This window comes from Phocoena sinus, chromosome 11, assembly GCF_008692025.1.
Source record: "Phocoena sinus isolate mPhoSin1 chromosome 11, mPhoSin1.pri, whole genome shotgun sequence".
NCBI classification, from domain to species: domain Eukaryota; kingdom Metazoa; phylum Chordata; class Mammalia; order Artiodactyla; family Phocoenidae; genus Phocoena; species Phocoena sinus.
In genome coordinates this window covers 57514788-57531826 of record NC_045773.1, presented here as the reverse complement: position 1 = coordinate 57531826, position 17039 = coordinate 57514788, and the positions used below count along the sequence as shown (strand labels likewise).

Here is a 17039-nt window from a genome sequence, read left to right as displayed (position 1 = left end):
TTTGCCTCCATGTGTTTATATTTTTTACAGTTTTTTTTCCTGTAATTGATAACTAGTCTCATAGTGTTGTGGTTGGAAAAGAAGCTTGATACAATTTCAATTTTCTTAAATTTACTGAGGCTTAATTTGTGACCAAAGATGTGATCTATCCTGAAGAATGTTCCATGTGTACTTGAGAAGAAACTGTATTCTGTTATTATTGGAGGGAATATCCTATAAATATCAATTAAGTCTATCTGGTCTAATGTGTCTTTTAAAACTTTTGCTTCTTATTTCTTTTCTGTTTGGATGCTCTGTCCATTGGTGTAAATGGGGTATTTAATTCCCTTAGTATTATTGTGTTATTGTCGATTTCCCCTTTTATGGCTGTTAGCATTGCCTCATGTATTGAGGTGCTCCTATGTTGGGTGCATAGATATTTACAATTGTTATATCTTCTTCTTGGATTGATCCCTTGATTATTATGTAGTGCCCTTCCTTGTCTCTTGTTATAGTCTTAATTTTAAAGTCTATTTTTTCTGGTATGAATATTGCTACTCCAGCTTTCTTTTGATTTCCATTAACATGGTATATATTTTTCCATTCCTTCACTTTCTGTCTGTATGTCTGTCTAAGTCTGCTGTGGGTTTCTTGTAGACAGAATATATATGGGTCTTGTGTTTGTAACCATTCAGCCAGTGTGTGTCTTTTGGTTGGAGCATTTAATCCATTTACATTTAAGGTAGTTATTGATATGTATGTTCCTATTTTCATTTTCTTAATTGTTTTGTGGTTGTTTCTATAGGTCTTTCCTTTCTCTTGTGTTTCCTGCCTAGAGAAAGTTCCTTTATCATTTGTTGTAAAGTTGGTTTGGTGTTGTTGAATCCTCTTAATTTTTCCTTGTCTGTAAAGCTTTTGACTTCTATTTCAACATTGAATCTGAATGAGATCATTGCTGGTGAGAGTGATCGTGGTTGTAAGTTTTTCCCTTTCATCACTTTAAATATATCCTACCACTCCCTTCTAGCCTGCAAAGTTTCTGCTGAAAGATCAGCTGTTAACCTTATGGTGATTCCCTTGTATGTTATTTGTTGCTTTTCCCTTGCTGCTTTTAATATTTTTCTTTGTTTTTAATTTTTGTTAGTTTGATTAATATGTGTCTCGGTGTGTTTCTCCTAGGGTTTATCCTATATGCAACTCTCTTCACTTCCTGTATTTGATTGACTAGTTCCTTTCCTATAATGGGGAACTTTTTGACTAGAATCTCTTGAAGTATTTTCTCAGACCCTTTCTTTTCTTCTTCTTCTTCTGGGATGCCTATAATTTGAATGCTGGTGCACTTATCATTTTCCCAGAGGTTTCTGAGAGTTTCCTCGATTCTTTTCATTCTTTTTTCTTTATTCTTCTCTGTGGCAGTAACTTCCACCATTCTATCTTCCAGCTCACTTATCCATTTTTCTGCCTCAGTTATTCTGCAATGATTCTTTCTAGAATATTTTTTAATTTCAGTTATATGTTGTTCATTACTGTTTGTTTGCTTTTTAGTTCTTTAGGTCTTTGTGAAACAGTTTTTTGTATTTTCTCTATTCCATTTCTGAGTTTTTAGATCATCTTTACTATCATTTCTCTGAATTCTTTTTAAGGTAGTTTGCCTATTTCCTCTTCATTTATTTGGTCTTGTGGGTTTTTATCTTGCTTCTTTGCCTGCAAGATATTTCTCTGTCTTCTCATTTTGTTTAATTTACAGTATTTGAGGTCCCCTTTCCCTATGCTGCAGGGTCGTAGTTCTTCTTGCGTCTGTTCTCTGCCCCTGGTGGTGAGGTTAGTCCAGTGGCTTGCATAGGCTTCCTGATAGGAGGGGCTGGTGCTTGTTTTCTGGTGGGTGGAGCTGAGTCTTTTCCCTATGATGAGCAGAGCTGTGTCAGGTGGTTTGTTTCGGCTTGTCTGTGAGCTTAGTATGACTTTAGGTATTCTGTGTGCTCATGGTTGGGTTTTGTTCCTGGCTTATTTGTTGTTTGGTGTGAGGTATCCAGTGCTGGGAGCTGCAGGCATTTGTGTGGACCCAGGTCTAGGATTTCGGTAGAGGCTTCCATGAGAGCTCTCAACAATTAATCCTCCCTGGGGCCAGGAATTCTCTAGAGGTCCAGCATCCTGGACTTGGTGCTCCCACCCTAGAGCCTCAGGCCCAACTTCCAGTCAAGGAACCAAGACTGCACAAGTCTTGTCCAAACAATAAAGGTGATTAAAAAAAAAAAAAAAAGGACTAACAAAACCCCAGAAAAATGGTAAAAAGTAAAATCAGACAAACAAAAACAGAAACAAGGAAGCACACACACACACAAAAGAAAAGAAAAACTGAACCAAATAAAACAAAAAGCAAGAGAACAACCAGACAAACAGAAGAACCCAAAAATGAAATCAAACAATTAGAATCAAAACTAACAGAGACACAATACCTAAAAACAAAAGCAAAGCAGTGTGGCAACTGAAAAATAAAGCAGGGAAAGAGAACAACTGATATAAATGATTTAAAAAAAATAAAATAAACACAGACCAGGGCTTCCCTGGTGGTGCAGTGGTTGAGAGTCTGCCTGCCGATGCAGGGGACACAGGTTCGTGCCCTGGTCCAGGATGATCCCACATGCCATGGAGCAGCTGGGCCCGTGAACCATGGCTGCTGAGCCTGCGCATCCGGAACCTGTGCTCCACAATGGGAGAGGCCACAACAGTGAGAGGCCCGCGAACCGCACAAAACAAAACAAAACAAAACAAAAACACAGACCAACAGAAAAGCAAATTAGAAATGGAAATATTAAAAAAATTTTAAATATGTTCAAGAAAAAGAAGATAAAATAAGGGAAAAGAAAACAGAATAATAGAAAAACAATGTAAAAAGAAATATATTAAAAAAAAGAATAAGAAATATGTGATAAAACATCCCAAAAGACCAAATAAAAAATTACTAAAACAACAAAACAAACAAAAAGCCAGAACCAACAACAAAATGAATCAAAACACAATAAAATTAATAGTAATAATTATATTTCCCTGGGGTCTCAGCTGTAAGTGTCTTTGCATACGCTGTGAGCCACAGTCCACCTCTGCCTCCCCAAGTGGTCTTGCTCTGCTTCTGGGCTGATCTCTGGACCTGCTGTGGGCCCTGGGACACCACTCAGACTCTGATGTGTCCCAATTCCTGTGTGTGCTTGCCCACAAAGTCCACAGCTGCCAAAGCAAGACCATTTTCATTTGTGGGAACACTCATTGTCTACTCAAATATTCCGTAGACGCAGGGTCTAGCTGCTCACAGGGATTTAATCTGGAGCTTGTTTAGCTGATGGAAAGATTTTCAATCCTCTTCCTTAATCTCCCTGTCACTGGGGTTCAGCTTTGGTTTTATCCCCACCTCTCCTTGTGGTCCACCCACAGGAGTCTAGTTCTGAGGCTGCCTTGGAGCTCTTGGGTTTGCCCCAGTGAGGACAGGGTGCAGAGGTGGCATGACTGCTTGGATGGTGGGAGCCCTGGTGGTGCCAAGTGCACAGGGAAGCCAGTAGCCTTGGATGTAAGATATGGCCCTAGGGAGGGCCTTTTCTGGTGCCTGGTGTAAGGTGCATGAGGGCCAGCTCTGACTGGGCTGTTTCTAGCACCTAGCAACAGACATGCGAGCACCAGCCCTGAGGGGGCTTTTTCTATTGCTCGGCAGCTGGCACAAGAAAGCCAGCTATGAGAGGGCTTCTTTTATTGTCATCGGCAGGTGCCCACGTGTGGGGAGAGAGAGGCTACAATAGTGGCTCCTCTCCCTGCGTGTGACTCAGCAATAGCGCCTGCTTCCATGGCAGTCAGGTCTTCCTCTATAGGCATTACCTGCTGCAGATTTCCACCCTCCTGTCCCCTCAGTCCCTCTCCCCACAGCCAACAGCAGTTCTTTTAATGTGCTGTTGAAATCATTTTGCTAGTGTTTTGTTGACGATTTTTGCATCTATATTCAACACTGATATTGGTCTGTAGATTTCTTTGTGACATCTTTGTCTGGTTTTGGTATCAGGGTTATGGTGGCCTCATAGAATGTTTTTGGGAATGTTCCACCCTCTGCTATATTTTGGAAGAGTTTGGTAAGGATAGGTGTTAACCCCTCTCTAAATATTTGAAAGAATTTGCCTGTGAAGCCATCTGGTCCTGGGCTTTTTTTGTTGGAAGATTTTTAATCATAGTTTCAATTTCAGTGCTTGTGATTGGTCTGTTTATATTTTCTATTTCTTCCTGGTTCGGTCTTGGAAGGCTGTGCTTTTCTAAGAATTTGTCCATTTCTTCCAGGTTGTCCATTTTATTTTATATAGTTGCTTATAGTAATCTCTCATGATCCTTTGTATTTCTGCAGTGTCAGTTGTTCTACTTTTTCATTTCTAATTCTATTGATTTGAGTCTTCTCCCTTTTTTTCTTGATGAGTCTGGTTAGTGGTTTATCAAATCTATTAATCTTCTCCAAGAACCAGCTTTTAGTTTTATTGATCTTTGCTATCGTTTCCTTCATTTCTTTTTCATTTATTTGTGATCTGATCTTTATGATTTCTGATCTTCCTTCTGCTAACTTTTGGGGTTTTTTTTTGTTCTCCTTTCTCTAATTGCTTTAGGTGTAAGGTTAGGTTGTTTATTTGAGATATTTCTTGTTTCTTGAGGTAGGATTGTATTGCTCTAAGCTTCCCTCTTAGAACTGCTTTTGCTGCATTGCAAAAGTTTTAGGTCATCGTGTTTTCATTGTCATTTGTTTCTAGGTATTTTTTTATTTCTTCAGTGGTCTCTTGGTTATTTAATAGCGTTTTGTTTAGCCTCCATGTGTTTGTATTTTTTAGAAACTTTTTCCTTTAATTGATATCTAGTCTCATAGCACTGTGGTCAGAAAATATATTTGATACAATTTCAATTTTCTTAAATTTACCAAGGCTTGATTTGTGACCCAAGATATGATCTATCCTAGAAAATGTTCCATGAGCACTTGAGAAGAAAGTATATTCTATTGATTTTGTTGGAATGTCCTATAAATATCAATTAAATCCATCTTCCTTAATGTATTATTTAAAGCTTGTGTTTCCTTGTTTATTTTCATTTTAGATTATCTGTCCATTGGTGAAAGTAGGGAGTTAATGTCCCCAACTAATATTGTGGTACTGTCAATTTCCCCTTATATGGCTGTTAGCATTTGCCTTATGTATTGAGGTGTGCCTCTGTTGGGTGCATAAATGTTTACAATTGTTCTAGCTTCTTGGATTGATCCTTTGATCATTATGTAGTGTCCTTCTTTGCCTCTTTATTTTAAAGTCTATTTTGTCTGATATGAGAACTACTACTCAAGCTTTTTTTGATTTCCATTTGCATAAAATATCTTTTTTTGTCCCCTCACTTTCAGTCTGTATATGTCCCTAGGTCTGAAATGGGTCCCTTGTATACAGCATATATACAGTCATGTTTTTGTATCCATCCAGACAGTCTGTGCCTTTTGGTTGGAGCATTTAATCCATTTATATTTAAGATAGTTATCGATATGTGTGTTCCTATTACCATTTTCTTAATTGCTTTGGGTTTGTTATTGTTGGTCTTTTCCTTGTCTTGTGTTTCCTGCCTAGAGAAATTCTTTAAGATTTGTTGTAAACGTGGTTTGGTGGTGCTGAATTCTCTTAGCTTTTTCTTGTATGTAAAGTTTTAATTTCTCCATCGAATCTGAATGAAATCCTTGCTGGGTAGTGTAATCTTGGTTTTAGGTTTTGCACTTTCATCAGATTAAATATGTCCTGCCACAACCATCTGGGTTGTAGAGTTTCTGCTGAAAGATTAGCTTTTAACCTTACTGGGATTCCCTTGTAGGTTATTTGTTGCTTTTCCCTTGCTGCTTTTACTGTTTTTTCTTTATATTTAATTTTTGATAGTTTGATTAATATGTGTCATGGTGTTTTCTCCTTCAATTTATCCTGTATGGGACTCTCTGCATTTCCTGTACTTGAATGACTATTTCCATTCCCAACTATAATCTCTTCAAATATTTTCTCAGTCCCTTTCTTTTTTTCTTCTTCTGGGACCCCTAAAATTCAAATGTTGTTGCATTTAAGGTTTTCCCAGAACTTTCTGAGACCATCCTCAATTCTTTTCATAATTTTTTATTTATTCTGTTCTGCTGTAGTTATTTCCACTATTTTATCTTCCAAGTCACCTATCCCTTGTTCTGCCTCATTTATTCTGCTATTGATTCCTTCTAGAGAGTTTTTAATTTCATTTATTGTGTTGTTCATCGTTGTTTGTTTTCTCTTTAGTTCTTTTAGGTCCCTGTTAAACATTTATTTTCTCCATTCTATTTCCTAGATTTTAAATCATCTTTATCATCATTACTCTGAATTCTTTTTCAGGTAGACTGCCTATTTCCTCTTCGTTTGTTTTGTCTCGTGGGTTTTTCCCTGCTCCTTCATCTGCTGTGTATTTCTTTGTCATTTCATTTTGCTTAAATTACTGTGTTTGGGGTCTCCTTTTCACAGGTTGCAGGTTTGTAGTTCCCATTGTTTTGGGTGTCTGCCCCAGTGGGTAAGGTTTGTTCAGTGGCTTGTGTAGGCTTCCTGGTGGAGGAGACTGGTGCTTGTGTTCTGGTGGATGAGCCTCCATCTTGTCTTTATGGTGGGCAAGACAGTGTCTGGTGCTGTGTTTTGGGGTTTCTGTGAACTTATTATGATTTTAGGCAGCCTCTCTGCTAATGGGTGGGGTTGTGTTCCCATCTTGCTAGTTGTTTGGCATGGCATTTCCAGCACTGGAGCTTGCTGGTCATTGAGTGCAGCTGGGTATTAGCACTGAGATGGAGTTCCTCTGGGAGAGCTCTCACCAACTAATATCATGTGGGGTCTGGAGGTCTCTGGTATACAAATGTCAGAACTCAGCTTTGCTCTTCAGAGGCTCAGGCCTGACACCCAGCCAGAGCATGAAGACCCTCTCAGCCACATGGCTCAGAAGAAAAGGGAGAAAATAAAAAGTGAGAAAGAAAGAAAAATAAAATAATTAAAATAAAAAATTATTGTCAAAAATAAAAAAGTAATTTAAAAAAGAAAGGAGGAACCAAACCAATAAACAAATCCACCAATGATAACAAGCACTATAAATCTATACTAAAAAGAGACCAAAGAAAGGACAGAGAGAACTCTAGGACAAATGGTAAAAGCAGACTTATACAGATAAAATCACACAAAGAAGCATACACACACACACTCAGAAAAAGAGAAAAATGAAAAAAGTATATATATATAAATAGAGCAACAAAATCAATAAACAATTCTACCAATTATAATAAGCTCTAAATACTAAACTAAGATAAAAATAAAACCAGAAACAAATAGATGCAGGAAGCAAACCCCATGTCTACAGTAGCTCCCAAAGTCCACCGCCTTAATTTTGGGATGATTCGTTGTCTATTCAGGTATTCCACAAATGTAGGGTACATCAAATGTATTTTGGAGATTTAATCCACTGCTCCTGAGGCTGCTTGGAGAAATGTCCCATTCTTTTCTTTGTGTGCACAGCTCCTGGGGTCCGGTTTTGTATTGGGCCCTGCCTCTGCATGTAGGTCACCCTCTGGCATCTGTTCTTCACCCAGACAGGAGGGGCTAAAGGAGAGAGTGATTAAGGGGCTCTGGCTCACTTAGGCCAGTGGGAGGGAGGGCTACGGAATGCAGGGCGAGCCTGCAGTAGCAGAGGCTGACATGATGCTGCAACAGACTGAGGTTCATCTTGTGTTCTTCTGGGGAAGTTGTCCCTGGATCACAGGACCCTGGCAGTGGCAGGCTGTGCAGGCTCCTGGGAGGGGAGATGTGGTGTAACCTGTGCTTGCACACAGGCTTCTTGCTGACTGCAGCAGCAGCCTTAGCATCTTATGCACGTTTCTGGTGTCCACGCTGATAGCTCTGGCTCACGCCCATCTCTGGATGTTTAAATCTCTGCTTGTTTAGGCAGTTCTCTGATACCCTTCTCACGCACCATGAAACAATTCTCTCTTGCCTCTTAGGCAGTTCCAGACTTTTTCCTGGACTCCCTCCTGGCTACCTGTAGCACACTAGCCCCCTTCAGGCTATGTTCATGCAGCCCACCCCAGTCCTATCCCTGGGATCTGACCTCCAAAGCCCGAACCTTGGCTCCCAACCCCACTCTCCCCAGTGGATGTGTAGACAAGCCTCTCAGGCTGGTGAGTGTTGGTCAGCACTGATCCTCTGTGTGGGAATCTCTCCACTTTGTCCTCTGCACCCCTGTTGCTGCACTCTCCTCCATGGCTCTGAAGCTCCCCCCCCACCCACCTCCATCTCCACAAGTGAAGGGGCTTCCTAGTGTGGAAAATTTTCCTCCTTCATGACCCCCTCCCCAAAGTGCAGGTCCCACCCCTACTCTTTTGTCTCTGTTTTTTTTTTTCTTTTTTTTTGCTGTACCCATGTACATGGGGAGTTTTTTGCCTTTTGGGAAGTCTGAGAGCATTCAGTAGGTATTCTGTAGGAGTTGTTCCACATGTAGATGTATTTTTGATGTATTTGTGGAGAGGAAGGTGATCTCTATGTCTTACTCCTCCGCCATCTTGAAGGTCCCCCACTGTATCCCATAGATTTTGTAAGGTTGTGTTTTCATTTGTCTTGAGGTATTTTCTGATTTCTTCTTTGATTTCATCATTGACCCCCTGGTGTTTTAATAGTGTGTTGTTTAGTCTACATGTGTTTGTTCTTTTCCTGTTTTTCTTCCTGTGGTTGTTTTACAGTTTCACAACACTGTGGTCAGAAAAGATGCTTGAAATAATTTCTAGCCTCTTAAATTTGTTGAGGTTTGGTTTGTGACATCGTATGTGGTCTATCTTAGAAAATGTTCCATGTGCACCTGAAAATAATGTGTATTCTATGGGGGTTTTTTTGGATATAGTATCCTATAGATGTCAATTAAGTCCAACTGGTCTATTGTCATTTAGGACCTTTGTTGCCATATTTATTTTCTGTCTGTAAGATCTGCCCATTGATGTCAGTGGGGTGTTAAAGTCTCCTATTATTATTGTACTCTTGTCCATTTCTCCCTTTGTGTATGTTAGTATTTGTTTTACATATTCAAGCGCTCCTATATTGTGTGCATATATGCTAAGGAGTGTATAATACCCTCTTCTTGTATTGATCCCTTATCATTATACAATGTCCTTCTTTGTCTTTCTTTATGGTCATTGTTTTGAAGTCTATTTTGTCTGATATGTGTGTTGCTATCCCCGCTTTCTTCTCATTTCCATTTGCATGAAAAATAATCCCTTTCCATCCCCACACTTTCAATCTGTGTGTTTCTTTCACCCTGAAGTGAGTCTCTTGTAGGCAGAATATTGTAACTTTTTGTTTTTTTTAATCCAATCTGCCACTCTATGCGTTTTGATTGGAGCATTTATTCCATAAGTCCTTTGACATTTAAAGTAATCATTGATGGATATGTACTTATTGTCATTTTAAACCTTGTTTTCCAGTTGTTTTGTAGTTCATTTTGCTACATTTCTTCTTTTATTTAATGGTCTGATAATTTGTGTGTGTGTGTATGTGACTCTATTGCTGTTTTTGATTTGTGGAGTCCAAAAATGTTGACCCATAACTGCATCTACTTGCTTTAAACTGATAATCAGACAAGTTCAAACACATTCTAAATGACCTACATTTTTATATTCCCTCCTCCACATTTTGTGATGTTGGTGTCCTATTTTACATCCTCATGCTTATCCTTTTGCTATTAATTTTACTTATAATTGCTTTTACATTTGTTATTGTGTTTTAATGTTTATTGTTTTTTTTAAAGTGCTCTTCAGTCCTTTTATGTTTGCCTTTCCTACTGAGATGTTCCCTTTCCTATGGATTGTTGCTTCTTTTCTATTCAGAGAAGATCCTTCAATATTTCTTTAAAGGTAAGCTTAATATTGCTGGATTATTTTAGTTTTTGCTTGTCTGAGAAATTCTTTATCTGTCCTTCTATTCTGATAATCTAACTGAGTAGAATACCCCAAGTTGCAGAATTTTCCCTTTCATGACTTTGAGTACATCAGGCCACTCCTGAAAATCTCCTGGCCTGAAAATCTCTGCAGAGGAAACAACTGTAGCCTTATGGGAGTTGCCTTGTGACTCTTTGTTTTTCTCTTGCTGCCTTTAGAATCTTCTCCTTATTTTTAAGATTTGCCATTTTTATTATGATATTTCTTGGTGTGGGTCTTTTGGGGTTCATCTTGTTTGGGGCCTTTTGTGCTTCCTGTACCTGAATATCTGTTTCCTGATTTAGGTTTGGGAAGTTTTCAGCCATAATTTCTTCAAATACATTTTGAATCCCCTTTTCTCTCCCTTTTCCTTCTGGAGTCTCTATTATGTGTCAGTTGGCACAATATATATTATCCCATAGATCTCGAGTGTTGTGTTGTTCTTTTTTCTTTTATTGGTATTTTTGCATGTTTTTCTGTGTGGGTGGTTTCCTTTATTCTACATTCCAGATATGTTTATTGTTCTTCTGTGTGATTTAGCCTGCCATTCATTGTTTCTAGATTGGTTTTTATCTCAGCAATTAAATTGTCTCATTTTGATTGGTTCATCTATATAATTTCTAGTTCCTTGTTACAGTGATCTGAATTTCTATAGATAATCATTCTTAATTCCTTTAGCATTATTATTGGCTCCTTTTTCAACTTGTGGTCAATTAAACTGGTGAGGTCTGTTTCATTTGTTTTTTCAGAGGATTTTTCTTGTTCTTTAATTGGAAGTAGTTCTTCTGTTGTTTTCATTTTACTTAACTTTCTCTGTCTCTATGAATTTAGAAGGAACAGTTATCGACTGTGGTCTTGAAAAAGTGATTTTATGGGTTAACATCCCTGTGTAGACTGTGTGTATCCAATATTTTTAGTGTGAGGGCTGATTTGGTTTTGGATGCCTGCCATGTTTTTCCTCAGAGTATGGTAGACATTATCCCCTTGATAGGGAGTGTGATTGATGTTGTGGTGTCCAGAGCCTGTGCTAGTTGTGAGGTGGGCTTTTCCCTTTGATCTATGGCTGTCACAACCATGTTGGGGTCAGGATCTTCTCTCCAGTTGTTGGAGTAGAAGTCCCAAGAGTTGGGTTAATCAAGCTCCATTGTCACTGAGTGCATGCCCTGCCCCTAAGGAGGTGACAACTGAAACAAGTGAAGCACATGCAGACACAGTGGACCTATGTGCCATCCATGCGAGCATCCACAGTCCCACCCAGAAGCAACACAAGGTCGCATCCCATTCTCCTTTGTGTTCATCCCAAATCTACTGCAAGTCTCAGGCTGGGGATGAGACCCAATGGCTACAGGAATCAAGGTGGCTATGTTGCTGCTTGGGATCTGTACTGCCTTTGTGGCAAACTTCTCCCAGGACCTGTCTGCCACAGAGCCAACACCAAGCTCTGATGTGGAGTGGATGGATCTGGGGTGCTCCCACTGGAAAATGATTCACCACACTCTCCCACCCAGGGCCTGTCTACCAGAGACACACCTCTGACATGTGCAAGCTTACAATGGGCCCCATGACTAGAGCTGCCACTGTTATGTGCATGCTAATGGGCTTCATAACTCCCGCTGACCACACACTCCCAAGCTGTCTCCATGCAGCTAGACCAAGTCTTTTCCCAGGGCCTGTCTGTCTGAGATTCATTGCTTATCCACTGCACATTCTTGTGGTTCTGCCCACTTTTCTCACTGAACTGTCTGGTTCAATTCTCTGCCCCAATGCATGTGCTGACAATGGTTTCCCTGGTTCCACCCTGATCACACTCCAGGTACCCCAGTCTGTCTTCATAGCTAGACCAAATCTCTGTCCTGATTTTGGGCCAGGCTGTGGTGTGGAGTGAGCAGGGCTGGGGTGTTAACCCCTTCAGATTGGGAAGCGCAGCAAGGTAGTAGCCGCCAGCATAGGTCTCCCCACCCTGATTGAGATAGCAAGCTGGTACCCACACACTCCTCAGGAGTAGAGTCTAGGCTTCTCCAGCCCCTCAATCTTCCCCAGCAGATTTCCCAGCAGGCAAGTGGGCTCCCGAGATGAGGGTCTGCCCATATGGACTTTCTCCTCTTTACTGATCCCTCCCAGGGATGCTGGTCCTGACCTAATGACCTTTTTTTTTTCCTTTCTACCCATTTACGGGGAGATCTTTCTTGCAGATTTAGTTTTATACGAGGTCTTCTACTAGTTTTCTGTGAGAATTTTTCCACATGTAGATGTATTTTTCATGTGTTTGTTGGGACAGGTGGGCTCCACGTCCTCCTACTCTGTCATCTTGATCCCTCTCTTCAAGTTTACAGTAGGTTGTGTTCCCCAGTATTTTTTCTTTGGTCATACATGACATAAGCCAGAGTCAAAAACAACAAATATATCAGAACATAAAAGTCGGTAAGGATTTCTTTCCCAAAAATATTTAGTAGAAGATTTTGTTTTAATATATGTTATGAGTTCACTATTTTACTTATAACTGTAAATAGAAAACTACACAAATTTTTAGCCAGCATTGATTTGGAATACACCTGGAAAAATATTATATCCAACAAATATATGAATGCAATATTACTAAAATACTGTACTTGGATAATAGATTAGAGTGTCTCTAATAATGTTAAAATATGAGGTACTGTGCAAACCAATGTTTTGTTATTCAGAACTATACAAAAAGCAACTTCTTAGAGGCATGCAGTTTTAGGGAATAAACTTACTTTGCCAGATTCCTGAACTGAACTCAGATTATGGTAAACCTTTACTTCTTAAAATCTAGTCTGCTTTAAAAAACTCATGCTCTTACAGAAAAAGTATCATTACACTGAAAATTTCTGAGTATATGAGTAATATATGAGTAAATATATGAGTAAATTTATGAGTAATATATTAGTAAATATATTAGTAAATTTCCCAAATGAAACTGATTGGAAGAAAGCCGAGCATCAGTCCAGAATACAGGTTAAATACAGGTTAAAACTTTGACTTTCATGAAGAATATGAGCTTTTTGGATTGATAATACATCAGACCAATTTACAAAATAAGCAAATCAATAAAATAAAACCCATAAAACTTTAATAAGAGGGAGGATGTAGGGCTTAATATACTACCTTTGTCTTTTTTTTAATAAAAGACATATAAAAGCTGAATAATCACTTTCTAAAGAAAATCCATGTTTTTCATCTGTAATGAAAAAATGACAAGAACTAAAATGGGTAAATTACTCATTGTCTGTAATAGCATCTGTCATGTACTATTCTCAAAAATTACAAGAGATTTGAAACTATAATCATGGTATCACATATAATTTCAGTCATAATTTTATACTAAATCCACTCTTTGACAATTAAGTTCATTTGTAGAAATCTATCCTAAGGAGATAATGAGAGGTAAGATCAAAGATTAATATTCACAGATGTTCTTTATAGAATTATTATAATAACAAAATGTTGAAAACAAACTAAATGTTTAATTAAAAAGGCCTGGTAAAATAAATAGTTGTACATTCCTAACTACACCACAACTATATGCACTAAAATAGTATATTTTTAGGAATATTTAAGAATAATTAAAACAGGGAAGGAGTGGCCAAGATGGCAGAGTAGGAAGACCTTAAGTTCAACTCCTCTCATGTGCACACCAAATTTTCTACTTACAGAGCAACCATTGATGAGACAGACCAGAAGACTAGCAGAAAAAATGTCCTGCAACTAATGATATAAATAAGGAACCACAATTAGATGGTAGGAGGGGCAGAGTCATGGTATAGTCAAGATCCATACTCCCAGGTGGGAGACCCACAAATGGGAGGATAATTAGAATTGCACATGTTCTCCCCTAGGAATGACGGGTCTCATCCCCACCTTGGGCTCTGCAGCCTGGGGGTCCTGTACTGGGAAATCAGACCCCCAGAATGTTTGGCTTTGAAGGCCAGGGAGTTCAACTTCTTGAAGAACCAGAGAGCTGTGGGAAATAGAGACTCTACTCTTAAAGAGTGCATACATAATCCCATACATGCTCCAGGACCCAGGGTAAGACACACCTGCTGATCTTGGAGAGTCTCCTGCAGAATCTCCTGTCTGTGGAGACACAGACACTGGTGGGAGCTATTTTGTAGATCTCATTCTGCCACAATGACACTGGTGTTGGCAAGCACCATTTTGGAATCCTCCTTCTAGCTCATTGGTGCCAGGACCGGGGTCCTCCCACCATTCTGTCAGAACAAGTACTGGGATGACTCAGGCTAAGGAATGAGACAGGTGGAGAGACAGCCCCACCCACTAGCAGGCCTACTATCTTTTTTAAAAAATTTATTTGTTTATTTTAAATTGTGGTAAAATACACATAACATAAAATTTACCATCTCAACCATTTTTAAATGTACAGTTCAGTAGTTTTAAGTACATTCACTTTGTTGTGCAATCATCACACCATCCATCTCCAGGGTTCTTTTCATCTTGCAAACCTGAAACTCTGCCCCCATTAAACAATAATTTCCCATTCCCCTGCCCCTCAGCCGGGGACAACCACAATTCTACTTTCTATTTCTAAATATTTGATTACTTTAGGTACCTTATGTAAGTGAATCATCCAGTATTTGTCCTTCTGTGGCTCATTTCACTGAGCATCATGTCCTCAAGGTCCAACCATGTTGTACAGACACTAGCATTACTTTCCTTTTTAAGGCTGAATAATATTCCATTGTATGGATGGACCACATTTTGCTTATCTATTTAATAATCTGCCAGTGAATGCTTGGATTGCTTGCACCTTTTGATTATTATGAATACTGCTGTGAACATGAGTGGACAAATACATTTTGAGACTATGCTTTTAATTCTTTTGATCGTATTATCAAAAGTGGAATTGCTGGATTGTATGGTAATTCTATTTTTATTTTTTACATCTTTATTGGAGTATAATTGCTTTACAATGGTGTGTTAGTTTCTGCTTTATAACAAAGTGAATCAGTTATACATATACATATGTTCCCATATCTATTCCCTCTTGCGTCTCCCTCCCTCCCATCCTCCCTATCCCACCCCTCTAGGTGGGCACAAAGCACCAAGCTGATCTCCCTGTGCTATGTGGCTGCTTCCCACTAGCTACCTATTTTACATTTGGTAGTGTATATATGTCCAAGCCACTCCCTCGCTTTGTCACAGCTTACACTTCCCCCTCTCCATATCCTCAAGTCCATTCTCTAGTAGGTCTGTGTCTTTATTCCTGTCTTACCCCTAAGTTCTTCATGACATTTTTTTCCTTAAATTCCATATATATGTGTTAGCATACAGTATTTGTCTTTCTATTTCTGTCTTAATTCACTCTGTATGACAGACTCTAGGTCCATCCACCTCATTACAAATAGCTCAATCTCGTTTCTTTTTATGGCTGGATAATATTCCATTGTATATATGTGCCACATCTTCTTTAACCATTCATCTGATTATGGAAATTTATGTTGTTTCCATCTCCTGGTTATTGTAAATAGAGCTGCAATGAACATTTTGGTACATGACTCTTTTTGAATTATGGTTTTCTCAGAGTATATGCCCAGTAGTGGGATTGCTGGGTCATGTGGTAGTTCTATTTGTAGTTTTTAAAGGAACCTCCATACTGTTCTCCATATTGGCTGTACCAATTCACATTCCAACCAGCAGTGCAAGAGTTTTCTCTTTTCTCCACACTCTTTCCAGCATTTATTGTTTGTAGATTTTTTGATAATGGCCATTCTGACTGGTGTGAGATGATATCTCATTGTAGTTTTGATTTGCATTTCTCTAATGATTAATGATGTTGAGCATTCTTTCTTGTGTTTGTTGGCAATCTGTATATCTTCTTTGGAGAAATGTCTTTTTAGGGCTTCCCTGGTGGCGCAGTGGTTGAGAGTCCGCCTGCCGATGCAGGGGACACGGGTTCGTGCCCCGGTCTGGGAGGATCCCACATGCCGCGGAGCGGCTGGGCCCGTGAGCCATGGCCGCTGAGCCTGCGCGTCCGGAGCCTGTCCTCCGCAACGGGAGAGGCCACAACAGTGAGAGGCCCGCGTAACGCATAAAAAAAAAAAAAAAAAAAAGAAATGTCTTTTTAGGTCTTCTGCTCATTTTTGGATTGGGTTGTTTGTTTTTTTTGATATTGAGCTGCATGAGCTGCTTATAAATTTTGGAGATTAATCCTTTGTCAGTTACTTCATTTACAAATATTTTCTCCCATTCTGAGGGTTGTCTTTTGGTCTTGTTTATGGTTTCCTTTGCTGTGCAAAAGCTTTGAAGTTGCATTAAGTTCCATTTTTGTTTTTATTTCCATTTCTCTAGGAGGTGGGTCAGAAAGGATCTTGCTGTGATTTATGTCATAGAGTGTTCTGCCCATGTTTTCCTCTAAGAGTTTGATAGTTTCTGGCCTTACACTTAGGTCTTTAATCCATTTTGAACTTACATTTGTGTATGGTGTTAGGGAGTGATCTAATCTCACACTTTTACATGCACATGTCCAGTTTTCCCAGCACCACTTATTGAAGAGGCTGTCCTTTCTCTACTGTACATTCCTGCCTCCTTTATCAAAGATAAGGTGACCATATGTGCATGGGTTTATCTCTGGGCTCTCTATCCTCTTCCATTGATCTATCTTTCTGTTTTTGTCAGGCCTACTATCTTAAACATCTCCAAGCCAGCCTCCTCATGACTTGGCCCTGACTACCATTGGTCAGCAACATGCACACAAGGCAAGGGCTGTTAACCTACCAGACTGGGCACCAGCCACTCCTATCAGACTTCCCATAGTAGTCTGTCTGCCACAACTGAAGGACACATACAGCCCTCACATGTGGCACCCTTAGAGCATACAGTTTGGGTGACCAGAGGGGAGTGCACTGCTGGGAAGCATAGGGTGTCTCCCATAAAAGGCCTCTTCTCTAAGGTCAGAAAACATAACCAACTTACCAAACATATATAAATTTAAAAAGCCATTTAGGCAAAATGATGTCACAGAGGAATATCTTCCAAACAAAGGAAGAAGATAAAACCCCAGAAGAACTAAGTGAAGTGGAGATAG

General features: G+C 39.4%; 1 protein-coding gene across 2 annotated transcripts in view; it reads left to right on the top strand.

Moving 5' to 3' along the window:
• The window catches only part of KHDRBS2 (KH RNA binding domain containing, signal transduction associated 2), a 721722-nt gene that overhangs the window by 580833 nt on the left and 123850 nt on the right, over positions 1 to 17039 (top strand). The window contains exon 9 of one of the 2 annotated variants that reach the window (XM_032650316.1): positions 11232 to 11243. The exons of the other annotated variant lie outside the window; for it this stretch is intronic. Within the exon in view, the coding sequence (XP_032506207.1) occupies positions 11232 to 11243 (12 nt within the window). The remainder of the gene's footprint in view (positions 1 to 11231; positions 11244 to 17039) is intronic. 2 annotated transcript variants of the gene reach the window in all.